Source organism: Bos indicus x Bos taurus, chromosome 15 (assembly GCF_003369695.1).
Source record: "Bos indicus x Bos taurus breed Angus x Brahman F1 hybrid chromosome 15, Bos_hybrid_MaternalHap_v2.0, whole genome shotgun sequence".
In the NCBI taxonomy this organism is placed as follows: domain Eukaryota; kingdom Metazoa; phylum Chordata; class Mammalia; order Artiodactyla; family Bovidae; genus Bos; species Bos indicus x Bos taurus.
The window spans coordinates 66216027-66243657 of NC_040090.1; the positions used below are offsets into that span (position 1 = coordinate 66216027).

The following is a 27631-nucleotide window of genomic DNA, read 5'->3' on the forward strand; positions in this document are numbered from 1 at the left end:
GGACCTAGAGATTATTATGCTTAGTGAAAAAGTCAGACAAAGACAAATACTCTATATTATCACTTATGTGCTGAATCTAAAAACTAAAACAAATGATGTATATAACAAAACAGAAACACACTTACAGGTACAGAGAACAAGCTAATGGTTACCAGTGAAGAGTGGGAAAAGGGAAGGAACAAAATAGGGGTAGGGGGTTAAGACATACAAATTACTATGCATAAAGTAGAAAAGTAACAAGGATATAATTTACACACAGGGAAATATAGCCATTATTTTGTAACATTAAATAGAGTATAATCTTTAAAAATAATGAAAAAAATATAATATTGTAAATCAACTATACTTCAATAAAAAGCAAAATGGAACAGAGGCTATCAGTTAAAGGTGTCAATTTTAATGTTTATTTTAGTTATTTTGATGCCAAATATCATTTTCAGTATTTCCTTTGTACTTTCTATTTGAATTTCATGTAGTTCTAGTGACAGTTTCATGATGGAGTATATAATTTAAAATTATACTCCTTTGTTTATTTTATTTTAGGACTTTCACATGGCTTTGAAACAAGAATCAGAATTTGAAAGGAAAGACAGAGCTGCCAGAGTCATTCAGAAGGCCTGGAAATGTTTTCTTGTGAGTTTCTTTCTTTTTTTGCGGCTTTATTGAGATATAATTGATACATAGTTCAACTGTTTATAAAATTCAATGGCTTTCAGTATTACTATATTAAAGAGTTATACACCAGCATTTGCTTGATAAGTAGACTTTTTTAAAGTTTGAAAAAGTTAACAGTAATTATCTTATTAGCCTCACAAATATTTACTGAGTTTCTGATCTAGGTCAGGTACTTTGATAATGGCCACTATAATGAAATCATCACTTATTTGGTTTTCACCTCTGAAAACTTTATTTCTTGACTCTGGAATCAGGTTTGCAAGCAAGTGTTAGGGATACATTCACTCATTAAATATTTATTGAGTACTTATTCTTGAGGACATAATGCATATCTGGATTAATGTAGTAGTTTCTTGCTGTGTTACAGTATGCTCTGTGGTTTTTTTATCCAATAAGGAATATTCCAAGTTGATTTACTGGATTAGGTGAGAGCCAAGAGGTAAAATGAATTCTTTTCTCTCTAGGGTAGTATCAACACTCTGTAAAAGTGGTGTGTCTGTTTCTAGCACACAAAAATAATTTCATAACAGTTAATGATGTCTTGAAAAATAGTTTCCATTATTTGCCTATGCTTCAGTTCAGTTCAGTCGCTCAGTCATGTCCGACTCTTTGTGACCCCATGAATCGCAGCACGCCAGGCCTCCCTGTCCATCACCAACTCCCGGAGTTCACTCAGACTCGAGTCCATCGAGTCAGTGATGCCATCCAGCCATCTCATCCTCTGTCGTCCCCTTCTCCTCCTGCCCCCAATCCCTCCCAGAGTCAGAGTCTTTTCCAATGAGTCAACTCTTCGCGTGAGGTGGCCAAAGTACTGGAGTTTCAGCTTCAGCATCATTCCTTCCAAAGAACACCCAGGGCTGATCTCCTTCAGAATGGACTGGTTGGATCACCTTGCAGTCCAAGGGACTCTCAAGAGTCTTCTCCAACACCACAGTTCAAAAGCATCAATTCTTTGGCGCTCAACCTTCTTCACAGTCCAGTTCTCACATCCATACATGACCACAGGAAAAACCATAGCCTTGACTAGCCAGACCTTTGTTGGCAAAGTAATGTCTCTGTTTTTGAATATGCTATCTAGGTTGGTCATAACTTTCCTTCCAAGGAAAGCGTCTTTTAATTTCATGGCTGCAGTCACCATCTGCAGTGATTTTGGAACCCAAAAAATAAAGTCTGACACTGTTTCCATTGTTTCCCCATCTATTTCCCATAAAGTGATGGGACCGGATGCCATGATCTTTGTTTTCTGAATGTTGAGCTTTAAGCCAACTTTTTCACTCTCCACTTTCACTTTCATCAAGAGGCATTTTAGTTCCTCTTCACTTTCTGCCATAAGGGTGGTGTCATCTGCATATCTGAGGTTATTGATATTTCTCCTGGCAATCTTGATTCCAGCTTCTGTTTCTTCCAGCCTAGCGTTTCTCATGATGTACTCTGCATATAAGTTAAATAAGCAGGGTGATAATACATAGCCTTGACGTACTCCTTTTCCTATTTGGAACCAGTCTGTTGTTCCACGTCCAGTTCTAACTGTTGCTTCTTATGCTAGGGCATAACAATAGATTTCCAACACTAAAAAATTTTTTTTTCTTTAAAATTTATTATTCCTTTGTTGGTATCTAACAGCATGCTTGTTGTCTAGGCCTAAGTTTTTCTGTCATTTTGTAATTGTTCTCTTCCACATTCAAATCCAATCAGCCACATACCTTTGAACACTTATTACATTCCTGACACACTGCTAGGCTCTTTAAAATACATCCTTGAATTTAAAGAGCTTCAGTAGAAGAGGCTTGTATGTAAACAAGTGTGTGTGTGTGTTTTAATAAAATGGTAGACTGAGCACACATTTTCACTTTCTATCCCTCTAGAATCCAAATGAAGTGACAATATATTGAAAGTTCACCCATAACAGAGAGAAGGGAGTTCATGAGTAAATAAATTTTATCTTAGTCTGGAAAACCAAAAATAAATGGTAGTATCTTATTGGACATATCTATGTAGAATATTTACCTAGACATACTTAAAGAGGCACTAATGAGATAGCCTGTTTGTCATTGGAACCCTAGGATTTAGTAATTCTAAAGGGCTAAAAGGAAAATGGCTATAGACAATGAGGCTAATTGAAAGTCTGTACATGTAACAGTTATGCCAGTTGTCTCCAATGTCACTTCAAGACTAAAAGCTGCAGGCTGGTGGATATGTCTTATTAGTCAACTATCTGCTGGTAGATGGATATTAACTGTTGGGGATAAGAAGAAACAAACCCTGAGCAGCCTGAAGTGTTGGGAAGATGGTGTAGCAAGAGCCAAGAAAGAAAGATCTCTTTGGTTCCAGAAAATGTCCTGAAAAAGAGGAAGGCTTATCAGGCCCTCAGAGTCACCCAGGCAAAGGAGGAGCTTTTGCAAAGGAAAGAGCAAAGAAAAGAAAAAGAGCTCAAATATAAGCAACTAGAATGGTTCCTACATAATTCCTGGCATCAACTGCATGACAGAGTGTGGTTCTAAAGACTAGAAGTGAAACCTCACAGCTTGGAAGCGCCAGATAAACATTCCATGGTCTTTGTTGTATGCACCTAAAGGAATAATGGGGTGAATTTACTGGTGCAGAGGACCATTGCAAGACTTCATCTGAAGAACATTTTCAGTGGTATCTTTATGAAAGTAACCCCTTAAACCATGAAAAAACTTTGTGTAGTGGAAACTTACGTGACCTGTGCTGTGTGCTTAGTCACTCAGTTGTGCCCAACTTTGTGACCCCATGGACTGTAGCCCACCTGGCTCCTTTGTCCATGGGGATTCTCCAGGCAAGAATAGTGGAGTGAGTTGCCATGCCCTCCTCCAGGGGATCTTCCCAACCCAGCGATCAAACCCAGGTCTACCACATTGTAGGTGGACTCTACCATCTGAGCCACCAGGGAAGCCCAGGTGACCTAGGGATTTCCAGATCTGAAGCCTGTTCAGGAGCTCATCCTGAAACACAGACAAGCCAAGGTCAAGAATAAAGTCATCTCTCTGACACAGAGATTGAGGAGCACCTGGGGAAGTTTGGTGTCATTTGCTTGGAAGATCTCATTCATGAAACTGTCTTCCCAGGAAAGGATTTTCAGGTGATATCAGGGTTCCAGTGCCCTTACCAGCTCTCAGTGGCCTATCACAGTACAAAGTGGGCTTACCTGGCTATCGCGATGAATGCATCAATCACTTTATCTGGCAGCTGAACTAAACCCAGAATATCTGAAAGCACAGGGCTTTGGAAGACTGTGTTTTTGTTTTATGAATTTGTTACCCTTTATCTTCAAGGAAGATTATTTTCTGCTATATCTTCAGAAACTGGAGGTCACGGGTCAAGGAAAAAGATGATAATATTCACAGCAGGCACTTTTCATCCCACCTCAGTTCCAGGGAAAAGTTCCTGTGTGTTTTCTGTGATGACCACTGTCCAGCACTGAAACCAGCAAAAGACTCTGTAGGGGAGGGAGTCTTGTCTTATCACATCTTCTATCCTGGGGTTTAATGTTGGTGAATTAATACCCAAGAATGAATACAAGATAGCAGTGGACCAAGCCCAGGGCCTTGTTTTCGAAAGAACTTGATGTACAGTTAGAAAGAAGTGCAGAAAAACAATGCTTGACTGTCTCTGCTGTGAGTCCATGTTCTAACTTCAGTGACAGCTTGGCAAGCTCTCAGATATGGCTGGCTCTAGGTGGTGTATCTGGTGGCTTCCTCATTCTTGTCTCCAACTGGCTTAGTGCTGTTCTAGATCTCAGAATTTTAACCTACTCTTGGCTCTATGAGAAGGGATGGACCTTTTCCCTAGGAAAACATGCATATACTCCAGTTTTTTCTTGGAAGTTTAGGGTATTTGTAGATCCTTCTCAGGGACCCAGGCATCTTATGTGAAGAAGCCTTGCACTCTCAGACTCTGACCTTCCCAGTCTCTTACTTGCCACTTACCCAGACTCTGACCATGCCAGTTTCCTCTGGCTCCATGCGCTGTGGAAGACCAAAGGTTACCAAAATGGCTGTCTTCCCCTCAAGCCAAATGGGGTGTTTCCTGTTAAGAACATGGTGGTAGTCCTATGCTTTCCCAGTGGCTCAGCCATAAAGAATTTGTCTGCAATGCAGGAGACCATGGTTCAATTCCTGGGTCAGGAAGATCTGCTGGAAAAGGGATAGGCTACCCATTCCAGTATTCTTGGGCTTCCCTGATGGCTCAGCTGGTAAAGAATCTGCCTGCAATATGGGAGACCTGGGTTTGATCCCTGGGTTAGGAAGATCCCCTGGAGAAGGGAAAGACTACCCACTCCAGTATTCTGACTTGGAGAATTCCATGGATTATGTGGCCCATGGGATTGCAAAGAGTCATAAATGACTGAGCGACTTTCACTTCACTTTTCACTATGCCATGTATGACTGGGAAATGCCCAATACTTATCTCTTCTGGGGTTTGAGATGGAATTTTCCAGTTTCCCTGGTGATCAGTCCTCTTCTTAAAACCCAAATCAGAATCTGAAAAAGAATGGATACATGTATATGTATAACTGAACCACTTTGCTTTATACCTGAAACTAACACAACATTGTAAATCAAATACACCCCAATATAAAATAAAATTAAAAAAACAAAACAAAAAAAAACAAAAAAAGGGATTTCCCTGGCAGCCTAGTGGTTAAGACTCCCCACTTCCAATGCAGAGGTTGTGTGTGTGATCCCTGGTTGAGGAACTAAGATGCCACATGCCACAAGGCATAGTCAAAAGAAACAAATGCTGAAAGCTTATCTCTTTAAAAAATTTGCATGAACCATCTGGGAAAGCTAGTTCTAGCATGAATTTGATACTCTGTAGTAAAACCCTCTGAATTCTAGTATTTGAGAGATGCCTGGCTTAATAACTGACTACCTGACTGTACTTTCTTTGAGAAAGTCTGGTGATTAACTTATTCCACCCACTTCACAAATCTCCAAGGCACTCTTCTCATTCATGAGTATGAACAGTGGGAAAACAGTAGACTTACATAAAAGCACAGACTATTTATACTACCTCCCTAGAAAAATTGACACATACCTTCATCCTTCACTACTAATGGGCAATCACCTGGCATTCAAGGAAAACCAGTGATGTAGAATGATGTTTAAGGAAAACCAGTAATATAGAAACAGACAAAGAAAGAACAGAATCTGAAGGAAATAAAAATGGTAATCAATTTAGCTTAGATCAACATGTTGAATGGCTTTCAGAGGACTGTATCTGGAGATGAAATGGCATCCCATGTGATAGTTTGAGAAGCTGAATTTAAAAAGAGATTAGAAACTCTGAAAAAAGAACTAAGAAAGTGATGCTGCAAATATAAAGCAAATTAATATAGTTCTAATTCTCTACGATTTTGCTTTGGCTACATAAAAAAGGCAAAAAAAAAAAATCAATACCCAGTTGTGGATGTGACTGGTGATAGAAGCAAGGTCCGATGCTGTAAAGAGCAATATTGCATAGGAACCTGGGATCTTAGGTCCATGAATCAAGGCAAATTCAGTTCAGTTCAGTTCAGTTCGGTTGCTCAGTTGTGTCTTCTCTTTGCGACTCCGTGAATCGCAGCACGCCAGGCCTCCCTGTCCATTACCAACTCCAGGAGTTTACCCAAACTCATGTCATCAAGTCGGTGATGCCACCCAGCCATCTCATCCTCTGTCGTCCCCTTCTCTTCCTGCACCCAATCCCTCCCAGCATCAGGGTCTTTTCCAATGAGTCAATTCTTCGTATGAGGTAGCCAAAGTATTGGAGTTTCTGCTTCTGCATCAGTCCTTCCAATGAACACCCAGGACTGATCTCCTTTAGGATGGACTGGTTGGATCTCCTTGCAGTCCAAGGGACTCTCAAGAGTCTTCTCCAACACCACAGTTCAAAAACATCAATTCTTCAGTGTTCAGCTTTCTTTACAAACTCTCACATCCATACATTACCACTGGAAAAACCATAGCCTGGACTAGATGGACTTTTGTTGACAAAGTAATGTTTCTGCTTTTGAATATGCTATCTAGGTTGGTCATAACTTTCCTTCCAAGGAGTAAGCGTCTTTTAATTTCATGGCTGCAATCACCATCTGCAGTGATTTTTCAGCCCCCCAAAATAAAGTCTGACACTGTTTCCAGTGTTTTCCCATCTATTTCCCATGAAGTGATGGGACCAGATGCCATGATCTTAGTTTTTTGAATGTTGAGTTTAGAGCTAACTCTTTTAATCTCCTCTTTCACTTTCATCAAGAGGCTCTTTATTTCATCTTCGCTTTCTGCCATAAGGGTGGTGTCATGTGAATATCTGAGATTACTGATATTTCTCCTGGCAATCTTGATTCCAGCTCGTGCTTCTTCCAGCCCAGCGTTTCTCATGATGTACTCTGCATAGAAGTTAAATAAGCAGGGTGACAATGTACAGCCTTGACGTACTCCTTTTCCTGTTTGGAACCAGTCTGTTGTTCCATGTCCAGTTCTAACTGTTGCTTCCTGACCTGCATACAGGTTTCTCAAGAGGCAGGTCAGGTGGTCTGGTATTCCCATCTCTTTCAAAATTTTCCACAGTTTATTGTGATCCACACAGTCAAAGGCTTTGGCATAGGCAAATTGGAAGTGGTCAAACAGGAGATGGCAAGAGTGAACATCGACATTCTAGGATTCAGCGAACTAAGATGGACTGGAATGGGTGAATTTAACTCAAATGACCATTATATCTACTACTCTGGGCAGGAATCCCTTCAAAGAAATGGAGTAGCCATCATGGTCAACAAAAGAGTCCAAAATGCAGTACTTGGATGCAATCTCAAAAATGACAGAATGATCTCTGTTCGTTTCCAAGGCAAACCATTCAATATCATGGTAATCCAAGCCTATGCCCCAACCAGTAACTCTTAAGAAGCTGAAGTTGAACAGTTCTATGAAGACCTCAAGACCTTTTAGAACTAATACCCCAAAAAGATGTCCTTTTCATTATAGGGGACTGGAATGCAAAAATAGGTAGTCAGGAAACACCTGGAGTAACAGGCAAATTTGGCCTTGGAGTACAGAATGAAGCAGGGCAAAACCTAATAGAGTTTTGTCAAGAGAATGCACTGGTCATAGAAAACACCGTCTTCCAACAACACAAGAGAAGACTCTACACATGGACATCACCAGATGGTCAACACCGAAATCAGATTGATTATATTCTTTGCAGCCAAAGATGGAGAAGCTCTATACAGTCAGCAAAAACAACACCGGGAGCTGACTGTGGCTCAGATCATGAACTCCTTATTGCCAAATTCAGACTGAAATTGAAGAAAGTAGGGAAAACCACTAGACCATTCAGGTATGACCTAAATCAAATCCCTTATGATTATTCAGTGGAAGTGAGAAATAGATTTAAGCGACTAGATTTGATAGAGTGCCTGATGAACTATGGGTGCAGATTCGTGACATTGTACAGGAGGCAGGGATTAAGACCATCCCCATAGAAAAGAAATACAAATAGCTGTCTGAGGAGGCCTTACAAATAGCTGTGAAATGAAGAGAAGTGAAAAGCGAAGGAGAAAAGGAAAGATATAAGCATCTGAATGCAGAGTTCCAAAGAATAGCAAGGAGAGATAAGAAAGCCTTCCTCAGCGATCAATGCAAAGAAATAGAGGAAAACAACAGAATGGGAGAGAAGGCAGTGGCACCCCACTCCAGTACTCTTGCTTGGAAAATCCCATGGACGGAGGAGCCTGTTAGGCTGCATGGGGTCGCTAAGAGTCGGACACGACAGAGTGACTTCACTTTCACTTTTCACTTTCATGCATTGGAGAAGGAAATGGCAGCCCACTCCAGTGTTCTTGGCTTGGAGAATCCCAGGGACGGGGGAGCCTGGTGGACTGCCATCTATGTTGTCGCACAGAGTCAGGCACAACTGAAGTGACTTAGCATAGCATAGCATAGAGACCTCTTCAAGAAAATTAGAGATAATAAGGGAATATTTCATGCAAAGATGGGCTCGATAAAGGACAGAAATGGTAGGGACCTAACAGAAGCAGAAGATATTAAGAAGAGGTGGCAAGAATACACAGAAGAACTGTACAAAAAGGATCTTCATGACCCCGATGATCATGATAGTGTGATCCTCACCTAGAGCTAGACATCCTGGAATGTGAAGTCAAGTGGGCCTTAGAAAGCATCACTATGAACAAAGCTAGTGGAGGTTATGGCATTCCAGTTGAGCTATTTCAAATCCTGAAAGATGATGCTGTGAAAGTGCTGCACTCAATATGCCAGCAAATTTGGAAAACTCATCAGTGGCCACAGGACTGGAAAAAGTCAGTTTTCATTCCAGTGCCAAAGAAAGGCAATGCCAAAGAATGCTCAAACTACCACATAATTGCACTCATGAATGGCAATCCACTCCAGTACTCTTGCCTGGAAAATCCCATGGACAGAGGAGCCTGGTAGGCTGCAGTCCATGGGGTCGCTAAGATTTGGACACGACTGAGCGAATTCACTTTCACTTTTCACTGTCATGCATTGGAGAAGGAAATGGCAACCCACTCCAGTGTTCTTGCCTGGAGAATCCCAGGGACGAGGGAGCCTGGTGGGCTGCCGTCTCTGGGGTCGCACAGAGTTGGACACGACTGAAGCGACTTAGCAGCAGCAGCAGCACATACTAGTAAAGTAACCCTCAATATTCTCCAAGCCAAGCTTCAGCAATATGTGAACCGTGAACTTCCAGATGTTCAAGCTGGTTTTAAAAAAGGGAGAGGAACCTGAGATCAAATTGCCAACATCTGCTGGATCATGGAAAAAGCAAGAGAGTTCCAGAAAAACATCTATTACTGCTTTATTGACTATGCCAAAGCCTTTGACTGTGTGGATCACAATAAACTGTGGGAAATTCTGAAAGAGATGGGAATACCAGACCCCCTGACCTGCCTCTTGAGAAACCTGTATGCCGGTCAGGGAGCAACAGTTAGAACTGGACATGGAACAACAGACTGGTTCCAAACAGGAAAAGGAGTACATCAAGGCTGTATATTGTCACCCTACTTATTTAACTTCTATGCAGAGTACATCATGAGAAACACTGGGCTGGAAGAAGCACAAGCTGGAATCAAGATTGCCGGGAGTAATATCAATAACCTCAGATATGCAGATGACACCACCCTTATGGCAGAAAGTGAAGAGGAACTAAAAAGCCTCTTGATGAAAGTGAAAGAGGAGAGTGAAAAAATTGACTTAAAGCTCAACATTCAGAAAACTAAGATCATGGCATCTGGTCCCATCACTTCATGTGAAATAGATGGGGAAAAAGTGGAAACAGTGTCAGACTTTATTTTTTGGGGCTCCAAAATCACTGCAGATGCTAATTGCAGCCATGTAATTAAAAAATGCTTACTTCTTGGAAGGAATTTTATAACCAGCCTAGATAGCATATTAAAAAGCAGAAACATTACTTTGTCAACAAAGGTCCGTCTAGTCAAGGTTATGGTTTTTCCAGTGGTCATGTATGGATGTGAGAGTTGGATGGTGAAGAAAGCTGAGCACCGAAGAATTGATGCTTTTGAACTATGGTGTTTGAGAAGACTCTTGAGAGTCCCTTGGACTGCAAGGAGATCCAACCAGTCCATCCTAAAGTAGATCAGCCCTGGGTGTTCATTGTAAGGACTGATGCTGAAGCTGAAACTCCAATACTTTGGCCACCTCATGCGAAGAGTTGACTCATTGGAAAAGACTCTGATGCTGGGAGGGATTGGGTGCAGGAAGAGAAGGGGACAACAGAGGATGAGATGGCTGGATGGCATCACCGACTCGATGGACGTGGGTTTGGGTGGACTCCTGGAGTTGGTGATGGACAGGGAGGCCTGGTGTGCTGCAATTCATGGGGTTGCAAAGAGTCGGACACGACTGAGCGACTGAACTGAACTGAACTGAATTCTCTATGTAAGGAGAATACACTTGATCTTGATTCTAGATATTTCTTGTGCTCCAGAAGGTGACTTCTTAATAAGGATTGCATAATTTAGCATATTATGTGGCCCTATAATTGAATAATTTGCCCAATCATAGTAATGTGAGTACAGAATTTTTCTGTAATTTTAAATATCTTTATCAAAAGTAATATGTGTAATTCTTTACAATAAGCAAAATAATGTAGAACTTACACTAAAAAGCAAGTCTTTGCCCCATCTCACTTCTTTCCACCATATTACCCTAAAAGCAACCAGTTTTAACTATGTTTTATTTTAGATCTTTTAGTCACTAGTTTTATGTTTCTAAATAATGTGCCTATTACCTTTTATTTATCAGCTTTAGAAGTGAACTGTTGACTTTCTGCAAAGACAATCAAGAATTTATCTTACTTATCCTCCAAACCCCTGCTTACCTCCCCTCTCAGTATCATAAGTCATTACTTAAAACCCTCTATTTCTTACCTTGTTTCTTTAAAGACTTTTGTTTCTTGTTCCATCATAGTACACAGGATCATTTGACTCCTCATTATATATGATGAGGATATAAATATCCCTAAATTTTTCTTCACATTTCTTCCAATATTCTAATCCTCAAGTTACATCACCTCTATTTGTCATTATTCACTTGGAGGAGTTTTTCAAATTTCCTGAATACAAATCCTTTATTGATATAAAATATTTTCCAGGGTACCTCATTTCTCTTGTAAAGGTGTTTTTGATAAGATTTTAATTTTAATAAAATCCATTTTTTTCTCTCTCTATATATATTTTATATATATAGTTGAAGTATATATATGAAGTATAGTTGACTTACAGTGTTTCAGGTGCACAGCAAGGTGATTCAGTTATACAAATACACATATTATTTTTGAAATTATTTTCCATCATAGGTTATTACAAGATATTGACTATAGTTGCCTAAGCTCTACAGTAAGTCTTTGTTGCTTGTTGCATATCTATTTTTTTAATTAGAAATCTAGCCTTCTATTCATATTAAGTCAAATAAGTGGAATCAAGATGTCATAATTTTTTTAGTTAGGCAAGAATTTATAAGTTTTCTAAAATATATATATTGTACATACTTATACATACCTATAGAAAATTTTTTCTACTACACTTGATGAAGGCTTGAGAAAGAACATAAAAAAAAAAGAGATGCAGAAATTGGAGAATGTAAACTAAAAGAAATGGGAGTACTGAATATGAAATAGAAAAAGTGAAACTAACTAGATAAAAGTAAAAGGTCATGATATAGTCCAGTTGTTTTTAAACATGGCTGCTGATTAGAAACATATCTGAAGCTCTGGAGAAAAAAGCAATACCTGAACATTTGGATTTTCAAAAAATATCAAGATAATTCTGACATGCATCTGGATTTTAAAAAGTGATTACAGGTTTTTCTATTTAGATCCCACTTTTGGTGATACAGAGTTATATTACTTTTCTGTTGACCAAGCATGATACAATGGTATTAAATGACTAATAATTACATAATCACAAGAGTAAAAGATGTTTATTAATTTTCACAATCAATAGCCAGACAAAAAAGATAATTACAATTGTAAGCCATAATGGAAACATGATTAACTTAACAATATAAAATAATTACATACAATTTGAGGAGGTCAAGCAGAGTGATGTGGTAAGTGGTGCATATATGCATATGTTTTCATCAGCTCAGCCAGTCTGTGTCTTTTGGTTGGTGCATTAAACCATTTATATTGGAGGTAATTATCAATACATATGATCCTATTAACATTTTTTAAAATTTGTTTTCATTTCACTTTGTGTAGATTTTTTCCTTCTCTTGTGTTTCTGGCCTAGAGAAGCTCCTTTAGCATTTGTGATAAAGCTGGTTTGGTGGTGCTGAATTCTCTTAACTTTTGCTTGTCTGGAAAGCTTTTGATTTCTCCATCAAATCTGAAGGACAGTCTTGCTGGGTAGAGCATTCCTGGTTGTTGGTTCTTCCCTTTCATCACTTTAAATATATCATGCCATTCCATTCTGGCTTGTAGAGCTCCTGTTGAGAAATCAGCTGATGGCCTGATGGGAGTTCCCTTTTATGTTATTCATTGTTTTTCCCTTGTTGCTTTTAATATTTTATCTTTGTCTTTAATTCTTGTTAGTTTGATTATTATGTGTCTTGGTGTGTTCCTCCTTGGGTTTATCCTTTTTGGGACTCTGTGTGCTTCCGGGACTTGGTTGACTATTTCCTTTGCTATGTTCGGGAAGTTTTTAGCTATTACCTCTTCAAATATTTTCTCAGCTCCTTTCTTTCTCTCTTCTTCTTCTAGGACCACTGTAATGCAAATGTTGTTGCATTTAATGTTGTCCAGGGAGTCTCTTAGGCTGTCTTCATTTCTTTTTATTCTTTTTTCTATGTTCTGTTCTGTGGCAGTGATTTCCACCATTCTGTCCTCCAGGTCATTTATCCATTCTTCTTCTATCTGTTAGTCTTGATATTGATTTCCTTCTAGTGTGTTATTCATCTCTGTTTGTTTGTTCTTTATTTCTTCTAGGTCTTTGGTCAACATTTCTTGCAGCTTCTCAATTTTTGCCTCCATTCTTTTCCTGAGGTCCTGGATCATCTTCACTATCATTATTCAGAATTCTTTTTCTGGAAGGTTGCATATCTCCACTTCATTTAGTTGTTTCTCTGGGATTTTATCTTGTCCGTGTGTCTGGGACATACCTTTCTGTTTTTTCATTGTGATTAACTTTCCTTAATATGGTTTTTGTTTTAGCTGCTGTGAGACTGTGCTTATTCTGTCTGAGCCCTGATGGGTGAAGCTGAGGCTTGTGTCAGCTTCTTGATGGGAGGGATTGGTGTTGGGAAAAATAGTCTGCTCTGGTTGGCAGGGCCTTGCTCAGTAAAGCTTTAACCCAATTATCTGCTGTTGGGTGGGGTTGCACTACCTTCCTGATAGTTGTTTGAACTGAGGCAAACCAGCCCTAGGGTCTGTAGGCTCTATTGTAAGGCTAATGGTGAACTCCAAGAGGGTTTACACCACGGGAGACCTTCCAATGCCCCCATCCCTGTGGGGAGCCCCTACCAACCCATGCCTCCACAGAAGGACCTTCAACACAAGCAAATAGTTTGGTTCAGTCTCCTGTGGGGTCACTGCTCCTCTCCTCTAGGTCTTGGTGTGCACAAAATTTTGTTTGTGCCCTCCAGGATTGTAGTCTCTGTTTCCCCCAGTCTTCTGGAAGACCTATAATCAAATGCCACTAGCTCTCAAAGCCAGATTCCCTGGGGATTCCCAGTCCCCTTTGTCAGATTCTCCAGGCTGGGAAGCCTGATGTGGGGTTCAGAACCTTCACAATAGTGCAATAACTTCTTTTTTTTTTTTTTGCATGAACAACAAAGTAATTTATTAAGGCAAATTCTTCATCCCTTCAAGATAATTGTGGCTAGAATGATTTTGGAATTAATCTAATGAAGATGAGAGGCAAGACAATTTTGTTGAGAATTTTTACATCATCATAGTAAAGAGAACTGACTGGACAGACAGCTGAAAGTGGAGACGAGGTCTCTTGAAGTGTAACAGCTGGAACTGAATTATGGTTACTTATTTTAAAAAGCAAACATACTGAATGGTATGACTAGGCTTGTTACACTAGTTTAAAAATAGGCCAAGTGCTGGCACTGCATTTTGCTCGTTCTAGTGTTGGTCATTTAAAATAGTGAATATTAAATATGTGGGCTCCACATCTAACCCACAGAACGCCCACCCCAAATCTTCATGTTCTGTGTAACAAATATACACCGTGTATGTACTATGAAAGTTTTACTTAGGCCCCATTATTAAGTCAAAAGAATGTAAATAGTCAAATTATAATAAGCTAATGACCTGCATATTTCCATATGGATGAATGTCAATGTATCTAAATAGGAAATAAATGGCAATCCTATCTACCTATATAAAAAAAAAATAGAATATCTCCAGATTTGCATACTCATCACTATAGAAGAGGTATGCAGGTTTTAAGGTTTCACAATCAGTTGTCAGAAAAACAGCAGTTATTCCTGCAGTATCTCATTAGCATCTGACTCAATTATTTTTAGATTACATGATTTAGAAGACATTATAAACCCACCAAGAATTTGTTATTATTCTGAGATGGTTTCATTAACCCTAGAATCACTATCAGAAAGAATAAGAATGTGACGTAGGAAAAAAGCTAATCAACGTGACTAAAAATATGCTCACTTTCAAAAGAACAATCTGGTCATCTGGAAAAATTCCAGCTACAACCTGCGAACACTCCCATGTGGGAGACTGGCCAAGGCACACGATTTCTAGGCAGGAAAACCATGAGATCGGGGTGAACTGAGGCTGTCTCTTAAGGAACAGCCTATAAACTTCCAGACTGACCTTGGGCAGCACAATTGGTCCCATTTCCTCTAGCAGTCTCATGCTCTTCTCCCCACATCAACCCAAAGTCTGACATTAACTCGGAAAGCTAAAGAGCATACTGGAGCAGAAGTGGACAGGTGTGTAAACTCTAGCACATTCTTATTGCTGTATTACATTTGAAGATGAGCACATCCCACCCACAACAGTGTTGTTCCAGGAAGTTGGGCAGGAGTAGTGGTAAATTAGAAAAGAGACTATTAATTGCACAATTAATAGGAAAGTGAAAACGTTTCAAGATCTACAATAAGCCTGTATCCAAAGAGTCTGTTATGTCAGTGACGCTGGACTTTGAATTCTGTGCTACAGCTTGTAATGGACTCACTCTGGCCTGCCGGCCTGGGTCCGGGTTGCTTCCTGCCTGTTGATGGGTGCATATGCTACACAGAGCAATGATGGATTCTATGGAGTGGTGAGATTCACAGAAGTTCCAGGATACTCATGTCAGGATCATTCCTTGTGCAAAGTTTGATGCAGATGAAGATAAAGTGGTTTCTTGGTCAATAACTGCAATTTCTTTCTTTTAAAGTCAGTGGGTTTCTTGTATAGTTCTATTACAATTGGCCCAGGTTTAATTTCATCCATCTCCATGAAAGCAAAACACTTGGTGCTGGTAAACCTTTTTTTAGGCTTGTAGTGTTTGAATTCAAAAAAAATAGCTGCACCTTTGGTTAACTTTTCAACATGCTTCTGGAGCTCAATGTCCACATTAAAATGAACATACGTATCTTCTTTCCTTGAAGCCACAGGAGTATCTTGCACAGGAGTTAAATCTATGCCATTCAGATCTTTTACACTAACTGTGATATAGGGATCAATGCATTGCCCGGCATCTTTCAGGCCAATTTTCTCAATCTTGATAGTGAGTAACATCATTCCTGGTTCTGATGGCAACCTTGGTAATAAAGTATCGGGAACTCTGGCAGGAAAGGAATCAGGAGATCCTGCTCCAGCACCACCCTCTTATTCATCTTCTTCAAATTCCAAATTCTCTTCTCCACCAGGTGCTAAAATTCTTCTTAAAGGGACAGGCTGAACATCAAATGGGAATTCTTTATTATATGTAAGAATATTCTTTAGGATTGGTTCTAGCTTCTTCAGATCTTCCAGTTTAAATTCTTCCTGGGACTGTGTGGACTGTAAAGCTGCACTTCGTAATTCCAAGCGTGTTGCAATTTTGCCTATGGTTTTCTTTTGTTCTTCTGTGAATTCAGAATTATTGTGTTGAGCTTGGGCCTCTTTTTGTAGGTGTCTTGCTAATATCTGATACTCGTCTATCGCCTCCACCAGCTGGCCCCAAGAGTCGAAGTCGGCGCCTCTCCTAAAACTGGCGCCCCAGCGCAGCAGCAGACTTCGGGTCACCTCCGACATGGCCGGTCCCCACCTGTCCCCTCCCGCCCCTACCCCCAGGAAAGGCTGGGCTCTAGGGCGCCATCCTCCCCGGGCCTGGCCCCGACATTAACAGGGCCAGGAGGAACCGCTACGGCCACCGCCGCCACCCGCCAAGGAGCCGCCCAAGCCCATTTGCCGCCACAGCCAAACTTTGCGGCTCTGAAGCTGCAATAACTTCTTTAGTATTATTATTCTCCTGTCTGTGGATCACCCACCTGGCAGGTATGGTATTTGATTTTATCATGATTGCACCCCTCCTATTGTCTCTCCGTGACTTTTTTTGTCTTTGGGTGTGGGGTATCTTTTTTTTTTTTGGTGTGTTCCAGCATCCTTCTGTCAACGGTTGTTCAACAGCTTTGGTTTTCTCACTGGAGAAGATAAGCACACATCCTTCTTCTTTGCCATGTTAAATCAGAAGCCAAAATCCAGTTTATCACTTGTTATTTGTGATTAGTGCTGTGTGTCCATTTAAAAAATGTTTATATAGAAAGTTCAGTTCAGTCGCTCAGTCGTGTCCAACTCTTTGTGACCCCGTCAACCGCAGCATGCCAGGCCTCCCTGTCCATCACCAACTCCCAGAGTCCACCCAAACCCATGTCCATTGAGTCGGTGATGCCATCCAACCATCTCATCCTCTGTCGTCCCCTTCTCCTCCTGCCCTCAATCTTTCCCAGCATCAGGGTCTTTTCAAATGAATCAGCTCTTCGCATCAGGTGGCCAAAGTATTGGAGTTTCAACATCAGTCCTTCCAATGAACACCCAGGACTGCTCTCCTTTAGGATGAACTGGTTGGATGTCCTTGTATTTAATACCTTTTTTCTTTTCTATTAACTTTTTGGTTATTTTGATTGATTAAAAATGATCATAAATTATTTCCTATTCTTTCTATTGAGAGGTAAGTGACATTCTTTATTCTTCTTCAATTTAGGCTATTTTAGGCTTTACCACTAAAACAAATGAAATAGAATGTGACATTCTGGGGCCTTTGAGTCTAGGTAACAAGAAACATTACAGTTAAAAAAAGAAAGAAAGAAAGAAAGAAAAAAAAAGGAAATTCTCCAGTGGTCCTGTGGTTAAGACTCCTAGCTTCCACTGCAGGGGGCCCAGATTTGATCCTTGCCCAGGGAACTAAGATCTTGCAAGCTACATGAGGCAGTCAAAAAAAAAAGAAGAAGAAGAAGATGAAGCATTGTGGTTTCCATGTCTGTGTCATAGAATGCTCATTCTGATTGAAACTGCTCATGGCAGTTTCAGGATACCACAGTCCTGAAACTGCCATGCCAGACTAGCCTAATGGAAAGGCTACCTATAGAGAATAGTGATGGGCCATCCAAGATTTATCACCTACTTCTTTCCACTTACAAGATACATAAATGAAAAAGCCATTTTCAATGTTCCATCCCCAGCAGATGTAACATAAAAAGAACCAAGAAACATGACTGATAGCTAGAGTTGAGGCCTCTGACATAAGACCCAACTTGAGTCATATCAGCCAATCCCAGCTTTGCAATCCATCTCAGATGAAGTCTCAATCATTCTGGAAGTGAGAACCAGACATCCTTCCTATGTTGCTGCTGCTGCTGCTGCTAAGTCGCTTCAGTCATGTCCGACTCTGTGCGACCCCATAGACGGAAGCCCACCAGGCTCCCCCGTCCCTGGGGTTCTCCAGGCAAGAACACTGGAGTGGGTTGCCATTTCCTTCTCCAATGTATGAAAGTGAAAAGTGAAAGTGAAGTCACTCAGTAGTGTCTGACTCTTCACAACCCCATGGACTGCAGCCTACCAGGCTCCTCCGTCCATGGGATTTTCCAGGCAAGAGTACTGGAGTGGGGTGCCATTGCCGTCTCCATCCTTACTATGGCCTACCACAATTTGCCACCCTTAATTTTGAGCATAATAAAATGGTGGTTCTTCAACATCAGAAAGTTTGGGGGTAGTTTGCTATGTAGCAATAGATTATCATGAAAGTTACATATTATTTTAATGGGGTGACTTAGAGTTTACAATATGTATCCTTGACTAATTTCTACCTACATTAAGTTAGTAATTTTACCCTTTCCAGAACAATGCGAGAATATTAAAACAGGTTAGCTCCCTTTATCATCTTCCCCTTTTGTGCTTTTTGTTGTCAAATATTTTTCACTTACGTTTTTGTTTTAAATATAAGAAGACATTATTTTTATTGCTTTAAACAATTAGTATTCACTTTTTATTGTAAATATACATAACATAAAATTTACCATAACCATTTTTAGGTGTACAATTTAGTGACATGAATTACATTTACAATGTTACGTAGCCGTTACCACTATTTGTTTCTAGAACTTTTACATCACCTCAAACAGAACCTCCTGTAGCTACTGAACAATAACTCTCCATCCTCCCTGCCCACTAGGCCATGGTAACCTCTATTTTACTTTCTGTATCTATGAATTTGTCTATTCTAGGTAATTTCTATATTTGTCCTTTTGTCTCTGGCTATTTCATTTAGTATAATGTTTTCAAGTTTCTATCTGCATATCTGAGGTTATTGATATTTCTCCTGGCAGTCTTGATTCCAGCTTGAGGTTTATCCAGCCCGGCATTTCGTATGATGCAGAGTACATCAAAGAGTTTTATCTTTTAATGATTTTTATTCTTCTTCCTGCTGAGTCATACTCTGCCCAAGATATCTTTAATATAAACACTAGGTAAAAGATTAAGCACTTATATTTATTTCCTACTGCTGCTAAAACAATTGCCAAAATCTCAGTAGCTTTAAACAACAAAAATTTAAAGATATTAGCAATACTGTGTTCTTTCTGTAGACTCTACGGAAGAATTTGTTTTCTTTCCCTTTCCAGGCTTTAGAGACTGCCCACATTCCTTGACTCATGGCCTCCTTCCATCTTCAAAGTCAACAAGAACTTACTAAATATGTCTCACATTACATCACTTTAATGCTTACTCTGCTGTTCCCTTTTTCATTTATACAGCCACTTTTTCCACTTAAGCCCCCCTCTACTTTTTTGGTGTGATGATTCACTGACATAAGGAACTCAAAATGACCAGGTGACAGTATCAGTTTCCATTTTAACGGAACTTTTTGTTGTGTGCTTTGGTGGAAGCATTCCTCTGTGGTGGGTGTGTGTACTCAGTTGCTCAGTCATGTCCGACTCTGCAACCCCATGGACTGTAGCCTGCCAGGCTCTGCTGTCCAGGGAACTTTTCAGGAAAGAATACTAGAGCAGGTTGCCATTTCCTCCTTTAGGGGATCTTCCCAACTCAGGGATTGAACTCACATCTCTTGTGCCTCCTGAATTGTCGGGCAGCTTCTTTACCACCGTGCCACCTGGGAAGCCTCCTGTGGGTGCAAAGACCTCTATATCCACAGAAAACAAAGGCACAAGGATGAGAAGTAAAATCTTCACTAGTGGATTATTAGAGACAGTGTTGAAAGGGAGCTACTTTCATTTACACCCTTTAAATTTCAAACTCATAAACTCTGGTTGGCTATTAATTCAGAACATATTCTATAACATGAAGGACATCACTGGAGTCTGAAAAGTGTTGTCACTGAAACTATAACTGCAACTGAGTATCCAAAATGCCAGACCAACATTCTATCAGGCTAGGTGTTTTAGAGTAATGGGGAACAAGGTCAATCAGACAGTTCAGTCACTCAGTCATGTCTGACTCTTTGCAATGCCATGGCTTACCTGTCCATCACCAACTCCTGGAATTTGCTCAAACTCATGTCCATCCAGTTGGTGATGCCATCCAACCATCTCATCATCTGTCATCCCCTTCTCCTCCTGCCTTCAATCTTTCCCAGCATCAGAGTCTTTTCCAATGAGTCAGTCTTCACATCAGGTGGTCAAAGTATTGAAACTTCAGCTTCAGCATCAGTCCTTCCAATGAATATTTAGGACTGAGTTCCTTTAGGATTGACTGGTTTGGTCTCCTTTCAGTCCAAGGAACTCTCAGGAGTCTTCTCCAACACCACTGTTCAAAAGCATCAATTCGTCAGCACTCAGCCTTCTTCACAGTCCAACTCTCACATCCATATAAGACTACTGTAAAAAACATAGCTGTGACCAGATGGACCTTTGTTGGCAAAGTAACATCTCTGCTTTTTAATATGCTGTCTAGGTTGGTCATGGCTTTTCTTCCAAGAAGCAAGCGTCTTTTAATTTCATGGCTGCCGTCACCATCTGCAGTGATTTTGGAGCCCCCCCAAATAAAATCTGTCACTGTTGTTTCCCCATCTATTTCCCATGAAGTGATGGGACCAGATGCCATGATGTTAGTTTTTTGAATGTTGAGTTTAGAGCTAACTTTTTTTACTCTCCACTTTCACTTTCATCACGAGGCTCTTTGTTTTTTCTTTGCTTTTTGCCATAAGGGTGGTGTCATCTGCATATCTGAGGTTATTGATATTTCTCCCAGCAATCTTGATTCCAGCTTCTTCTTTATCCAGCCCAGCATTTCACATGATTTACTCTGCATATAAGTTAAATAAGTAGGGTGAGTAGCCTTGACATACTCATTTCACAATTTGGAACAAGTCCATTGTTCCATGCCCAGTTCTAACTGTTGTTTCTTGACCTGCATACAGATTTTTCAGGAGGCAGGTAAGGTGGTCTGGTATTCCCATCTCTTGAAGAATTTTCCACAGTTTGTTGTGATCCACACAGTCAAAGTCTTTGGCGTAGTCAATAAAGCAGAAATAGATGTTTTTCTGGAACTCTTTTGCTTTTTCTATGATCCAGTGGATGTTGACAATTTGATTGCTGGGTCCTCTGCCTTTTCTAAATCCAGCTTGAACATCTGGAAGTTCTCAATTCACGTACTGTTGAATCCTAGCTTGGAGAATTTTGAGCATTATTTTGTTAGTGTGAGAGATGAGTACAATTGTGTGGTAGTTTGAACAGTCTTTGACATTGCCTTTCTTTGGGATTGAAATGAAAACTGACTTTTCCAGTCCTGTGACCACGGATGAGTTTTCCAAATTTGCTGGTGTGTTGAGTGCAGCACTTTCACAGCATCATCTTTTAGGATTTGAAATAGCCCAACTGGAATTCCATCACCTCCACTAGCTAGCTTTGTTCATAGTGATGCTTTCCAAGGCCCACTTGACTTCACATTCCAGGATGTCTTGCTCTAGGTGAGTGATAACACCATCATGGTTATCTGGGTCATTAAGATCTTTTTTGTATAGTTCTTCTGTATATTCTTGCTACCTGTTCTTAATATCTTCTGCTTCTGTTAGGTCCATACCATTTCTGTCCTTATTGTGCCCATCTTTGTATGAAATGTTCCGTTGGTATCTCTAGTTTTCATGAGAAGATCTCTAACCTTCCCATCCTATTGTTTTCCTCTATTTCTTTGCACTGATTATTTAGGAAGGCTTTCTTATCTCTCCTTGCTGTTCTTTGAAACTCTGCATTTAGATGGGTATATCTTCCTTTTCTCCTTTGCCTTTTGCTTCTCTTCTTTTCTTAGCAATGTGTAAGGCCTCCTCAGACAACCATTTTACCTTTTTGCCTTTCTTTTTCTTGGCGATGGTTTAGAATACTGCCTCCTGTACAGTGTCACCAACCTCTGCCCATAGTTCCTCAGGCATTTAGTCTGTCAGATCTAATCCCTTGAAAATATTTGTCACTTCTACTGCATAATCGTAAAGGATTTGATTTAGGTCATACCTGAATAGTCTAGTGGATTTCCTTGCTTTCTTCAATTTCAATCTGAATTTTGCAATCAGGAGTTCATGATCTGAGCCCCAGTCAGCTCCTAGTCTTGTTTTTGCTGACTATGTAGAGCTATCCAGGAGTATAAAGTATCAATTCCAGTGAGAATCAAGTGTTAGCCCTTCTGTAATGCAAGTGTTCCAACTAACTGATATCCCACAAGAAACCTGGTTAATTTCCTCAAGGAATGAGACTGTATCAGGGGATCAGTGCTGCTCTCAGTGTTGACAAAGTGGACACTCGGCAGTCGTAGTAGCCAGATATAGTGAGTAAAAATTCATGTTGTTTATCCCATGAATAACCTCCATTCCTGTTGGCATGGCCATTTGTTCACAAGCCCATTGGACAAGAACAGCGGCTAGGGCAAAAAGGCTGACTGAATGGGTCAACTTGCACACTTGATTATTAATATTCTTCTCTGCTGAGATTGCTTTTTGTTGAGAATTGATATGGGATATGAATATCTTCACAGTTGGTGCTCAAGTGTGAGGGGTCTTCCCTCTTCCCCAACAATTTTTCTAACCAAAAAACAATTTTCTTTCCAAATCCCTGACGATCCAGCCAAACCATCAGTTATTCTCCATCTTTAGATCTGTATCACTGGCCATCTTTCCTTCCAGGCATAGTATACAATGGGTATGATGCTCGAAGTTCTGTCCCCTATAAGTATTTCTCTTCTGAGCCACTCCTGGACGAGGTTCCATACATATATGGAACTTTCTATGGGTCACACTTTGCACTAGACCTCCTGAGACCTGCTAGGTCCTGAATTTACCAATAGAATTCTAACTAAGTGATGCTGTGTGACTTCCATGACAAGGCCTTGCAATTTCTCTCTCTCTGTCTATATCTCTCATACTTTGAAACCCACACACTGCAGAGAAACTCTAACTGAAAGTGTATGTGGAGAGAGAAGCCAGGCCACCACAGATGTTCCAACAATCCAAGCTGAAGACCCAGATAGTGTGTGAGACCATATTAAATCACCTAACTCCAATCTGATCTAGCAAATGACTAGGCCCAAATACATGACTCCACACAAAAATAGAAGTTCTCTTTCAACCCACAGAAAGATGGTTTTTGCTTTAAGTCATTAAATTTGAGAGTGGTTTGATACAGTAATATACAAATTTAGAAAATACTGTTCAGATTTCAAACCATCATAAATTTTTCTTGATACTCAATTTGGGGTTTTACTTAAGAATATTACATCTTCCTTTCAGAAAGAATAGTATTTGTGTTGATATGGGCTGCACCATCTCCCACAAGCAATTGTGGTGGGACTTCATATTGTGATACTGGTTTTAAGGATTACTTCAACTTGGCTTTATTTGATTTGATTTAATATAAGCAAAGGAGCAGATGGGGAACATTTTAAGAGTTATTAAGGGTTTGGGGAGGAATAAGGTATGAGAGGAAAGTTACCAAAGATAGCTTTCCAGGATACAAGAATTGCTTGGAGTAGTTTGACTAAATTTGCACTAACATGAGAAGAAGATAAGGTTGGTAAATCAGTGGAATTACTACAGGAATAAGGAGGCTTTTGTAATGATAATAATAGATAATATTTGTTGAATGCTCTTCTGTGCCAGAAGCTATTCTAAATGCTTTACAAATGTTAACTCATTTATTCCTAAATGTAGCTGTATGAAACAGTACTGTCGTTCCCATATTTTAGATGAGAAACTGAGCATGGAGGTTAAGCAGCTTGTTCAGGATCAAGTACTTACACAGCTAGTAAGTACTAACACTTGAGCCCAGACAATATCATGCCATACTTAGTGTGCTTAACCTCTAGGCTGTGTTTTGTCTTTCTCCTACATTACTCTGGACTATACAAAAGTGATACAACCAAAGTTTTGGACATTTATTTACACTTCCTTGCAATAGAATTACCAATTTAAGGGTAAACCCCTATGAGAATAATACCAATATTACCTGGCTTGTGAAAGCAAACCGTGATTGGATAATATTTCTAAAATCTATTTCACAACAGTAAAATCTATCTCATGATTTTCACTCATTTTTCCCTAATTAGGCAAAAAGCTAATTAGAGGTAGGAAACCCAGTTTTAACAGTAAAATCCTATTGTTTGAACCTTTAGAATGTCGCTGTATTCCAACACTTTAAACGTCTGATTAACATAAGAAGACAAGGGGAGCCACGTCAGATAGTGAGATATATTAATCCTAAAGAGGTAAGGACATTATATTTTTTTCATGATGTATAAATACGTCTATTTTTTATTCTTTTCAAGTGAAGTATAATTGCTTTACAATGTTGTATTAGTTTCTGTTGTACAACGAAGTGAATAAGCTTTGCTGCTGCTGCTGCTGCTGTGTCGCTTCAGTCGTGTCCACTGATTTACCGTCCCATAGATGGCAGCCCACCAGGCCTCCCGTCCCTGGGATTCTCCAGGCAAGAACACTGGAGTGGGTTGCCATTTCCTTCTCCAGTGCATGAAAGTGAAAAGTGACAGTGAAGTCGCTCAGTCATGTCCGACTCTAGGGACCCCATGGACTGCAGCCTACCAGGCTCCTCCGTCCATGGGATTTTCTAGGCAAAAGTACTGGAGTGGGGTGCCATTGCCTATACATATATCCCGGAGAAGGCGATGGCACCCCACTCCAGTATTCTTGCCTGGAGAATCCCATGGACGGAGGAGCCTCGTAGGCTGCAGTCCATGGGGTCGCTAGGAGTCGGACACGACTGAGCGACTTCACTGTCACTTTTCACTTTCATCCATTGGAGAAGGAAATGGCAACCCACTCCAGTGTTCTTGCCTGGAGAATCCCAGGGACGGGGGAGCCTGGTGGGCTTCTGTCTATGGGGTCGCACAGAGTCGGACACAACTGAAGCGACTTAGCAACAGCAGCAGCAGTATACATATATCGACTCCATCTTAGACCTTCCTCCTGCCCCACCCCCCAACCCCACCCATCTAGGTCATCACAGAGCACTGAGCTGAGCTCCTTGTGGAGTACAGCAGGTTCCCACTAACTATCAAATTTACACAAGATAGTGTATATACATCAATCCTAATCTCTTAATTCATCCCACCCTCACATTCCCCCTGTGTCCACATATCTGTTCTCTACATTTGCATCTCTACCTTTGCCCTGGAACTGGGTTAATCTGTACATTTCTAGATTTCACGTATATGCGTTAATATATTTGTTTTACTCTTTCTGTCTTACTTCACTCTGTACGACAGACTCTAGTTCATTCACATCTCTACAAATGACTCAATTCTGTTTCTTTTTATGGCCGAGTAATATTCCACTGTTTATATGTAGCATATCTTCTTTATCTATTCATCTATCATTGGACATTTAGGTTTCCATATCCTGGCTATTGTAAATAGTGCTGCAGTGAACATTGGAGCACATGTGTCATTTTGAATTATAGTTTTCTCTGGGTATATGCCCTGTAGTGGGATTGTTGGGTCATATGATTGTTCTTTTTTAGCTCTTTAAAGTGGAGCTTTTTAAGTTTCCACACTGTTCTCCACAGTGGCTATATCAATTTACATTCCCATCAACAGCTCCCTTTTCTCCACATCCTCTCCGGCATTTATTGTTTGTAGATTTTTTTGATGATGGCCATTCTGACCAGTATAAAATGATACTTCATTTTACTTTTGATTTGCATTTCTCTAATAATTATCAGTTGTTGAGCATCTTTTTGTGTGCCTTTTGTCATCGGTTTCTCATCTTTGGAGACATGTCTGTTTAAGTTTTCCACCCATTTTTTTGATTGGGGTTTTTTTTTTTTTTTATTGGGTTCCATCAGCTGTTTGTATATTTTGAAGATTTATCCTTCATTCATCGCTTTGTTTGCAAATATTTTCTCACATTCTGAGGATTGTCTTTTCATCTCATTTATGGTTTTCTTTGTGTTAAAAAGCTTTTAAGTCCCATTAAAAAAATTTTTTTTTCCTAACTCAAGGAGGTGGGTCAAAAAAATCCTGCCTTTGCACTGTTGGGGGGAATGTAATACTTTGGCCTCCTGATGTGAAGAACTGACTCATTGGAAAAGACCTTGTTGCTGGGAAGGATTAAAGGCAGGAGGAGAATGGGACAACAAAGTGTGAGATGGTTGGATGGCATCACCGACTCAAAGGACATGAGTTTGAACATGCTCTGGGAGTTGGTGATAGACAGGAAAGTTGGTGTGCTGCAGTCCATGGGGTTGCAAAGAGTTGGACACGACTGAGCGACTGAACTGAACTGAAATTGATACAGCCACTATGGAGAACAGTATCAGTTCAGTCGCGCAGTCATGTCTGACTTTGCATCCCCATGAACCTCAGCATGCCAGGCCTCCCTGTCCATCACCAACTCCCAGAGTTTACCCAAACTCATGTCCATTGAGTTGGTGATGCCATCCAACCATCTCATCCTCTGTCGTCCCCTTCTCCTCCTGCGTTCAATCTTTCCTGGCATCAGGGTATTTTCAAATGAGTCAGCTCTTCGCATCAGGTGACCAAAATATTGGAGTTTCAGAAGAATAGTATGGAGATTCCTTAAAAAACTAGGAATAAAACTACCATGGGTGTTTGAGTGCTCAGTCACTTCAGTCTTGTCCAACTCTTTGTGACCCTGTGGACTGTAGCCCTCTGGCCTCCTCTGTTCATGGGGATTTTCCAGGCAAGAATACTGGAGTGGTTTGCCATTTCCCCTTCCAGGGGATCTTTCTGACCCAGGAATCAAACCCACATCTCTTATGTCTCCTGCATTGTCAGGCAGTTTGTTTACCACTTGTGCCACCTGGGAAGCCCTTAATAGTATCATATGACCCAACAATCCCACTACTGGGCAAATACCCTGAGAAAAGCATAATTGAAAATGATGCATGTACCCCAATGTTAATTGCAGCATTATTACAATAGCTAGAAGAGGGAGGCAGCCTGGATGTCCATGGACAGATAAATAGATAAAGAAGCTGTGGTATATACAAACAATGGAATATTACTCAGCCATAAAAAGGAATGCATTTGAGTCAGTTCTAATGAGGTGGATGAACCTAGAGCCTATTATACAGAGTGAAGTAAGTCAGAAAGAGAAAAACAAATATAGTATATGGACACATATATATGGAATTTAGAAAGATGGTACTGATGAATGTATTTGTAGGGCAGCAGTGGCCGGGAGAAATATCAATAACCTCAGATATGCAGATGACACCACCCTTATGGCAGAAAGTGAAGAGGAACTAAAAAGCCTCTTGATGAAAGTGAAAGAGAAGAGTGAAAAAGTTGGCTTAAAGCTCAACATTCAGAAAATGAAGATCATGGCATCTGGTCCCATCACTTCATGGAAAATAGATGGGGAAACAGTGTCAGACTTTATCTTTTTGGGCTCCAAAATCACTGCAGATGGTGACGCAGCCATGAAATTAAAAGACGCTTACTCCTTGGAAGGAAAGTTATGGCCAACCTAGATAGCATATTCAAAAGCAGA

At 40.2% G+C, this 27631-nt stretch overlaps 1 protein-coding gene and 1 pseudogene across 2 annotated transcripts in view; one reads left to right on the forward strand and one right to left on the reverse strand.

Moving 5' to 3' along the window:
* The first annotated feature begins 552 nt into the window (after nucleotides 1–552).
* C15H11orf65 (chromosome 15 C11orf65 homolog) overlaps nucleotides 553–27631 on the forward strand; it is an 89871-nt gene continuing 62792 nt past the window's right edge. The window contains exons 1-2 of the mRNA XM_027563827.1: nucleotides 553–633; nucleotides 24274–24366. Of these exons, the coding sequence (XP_027419628.1) occupies nucleotides 553–633; nucleotides 24274–24366 (174 nt within the window). The remainder of the gene's footprint in view (nucleotides 634–24273; nucleotides 24367–27631) is intronic.
* On the reverse strand, nucleotides 15230–16599 carry LOC113905888 (annotated as a pseudogene). Its single transcript, XR_003514749.1, has one exon. The product of XR_003514749.1 is annotated as an axin interactor, dorsalization-associated protein pseudogene (transcript).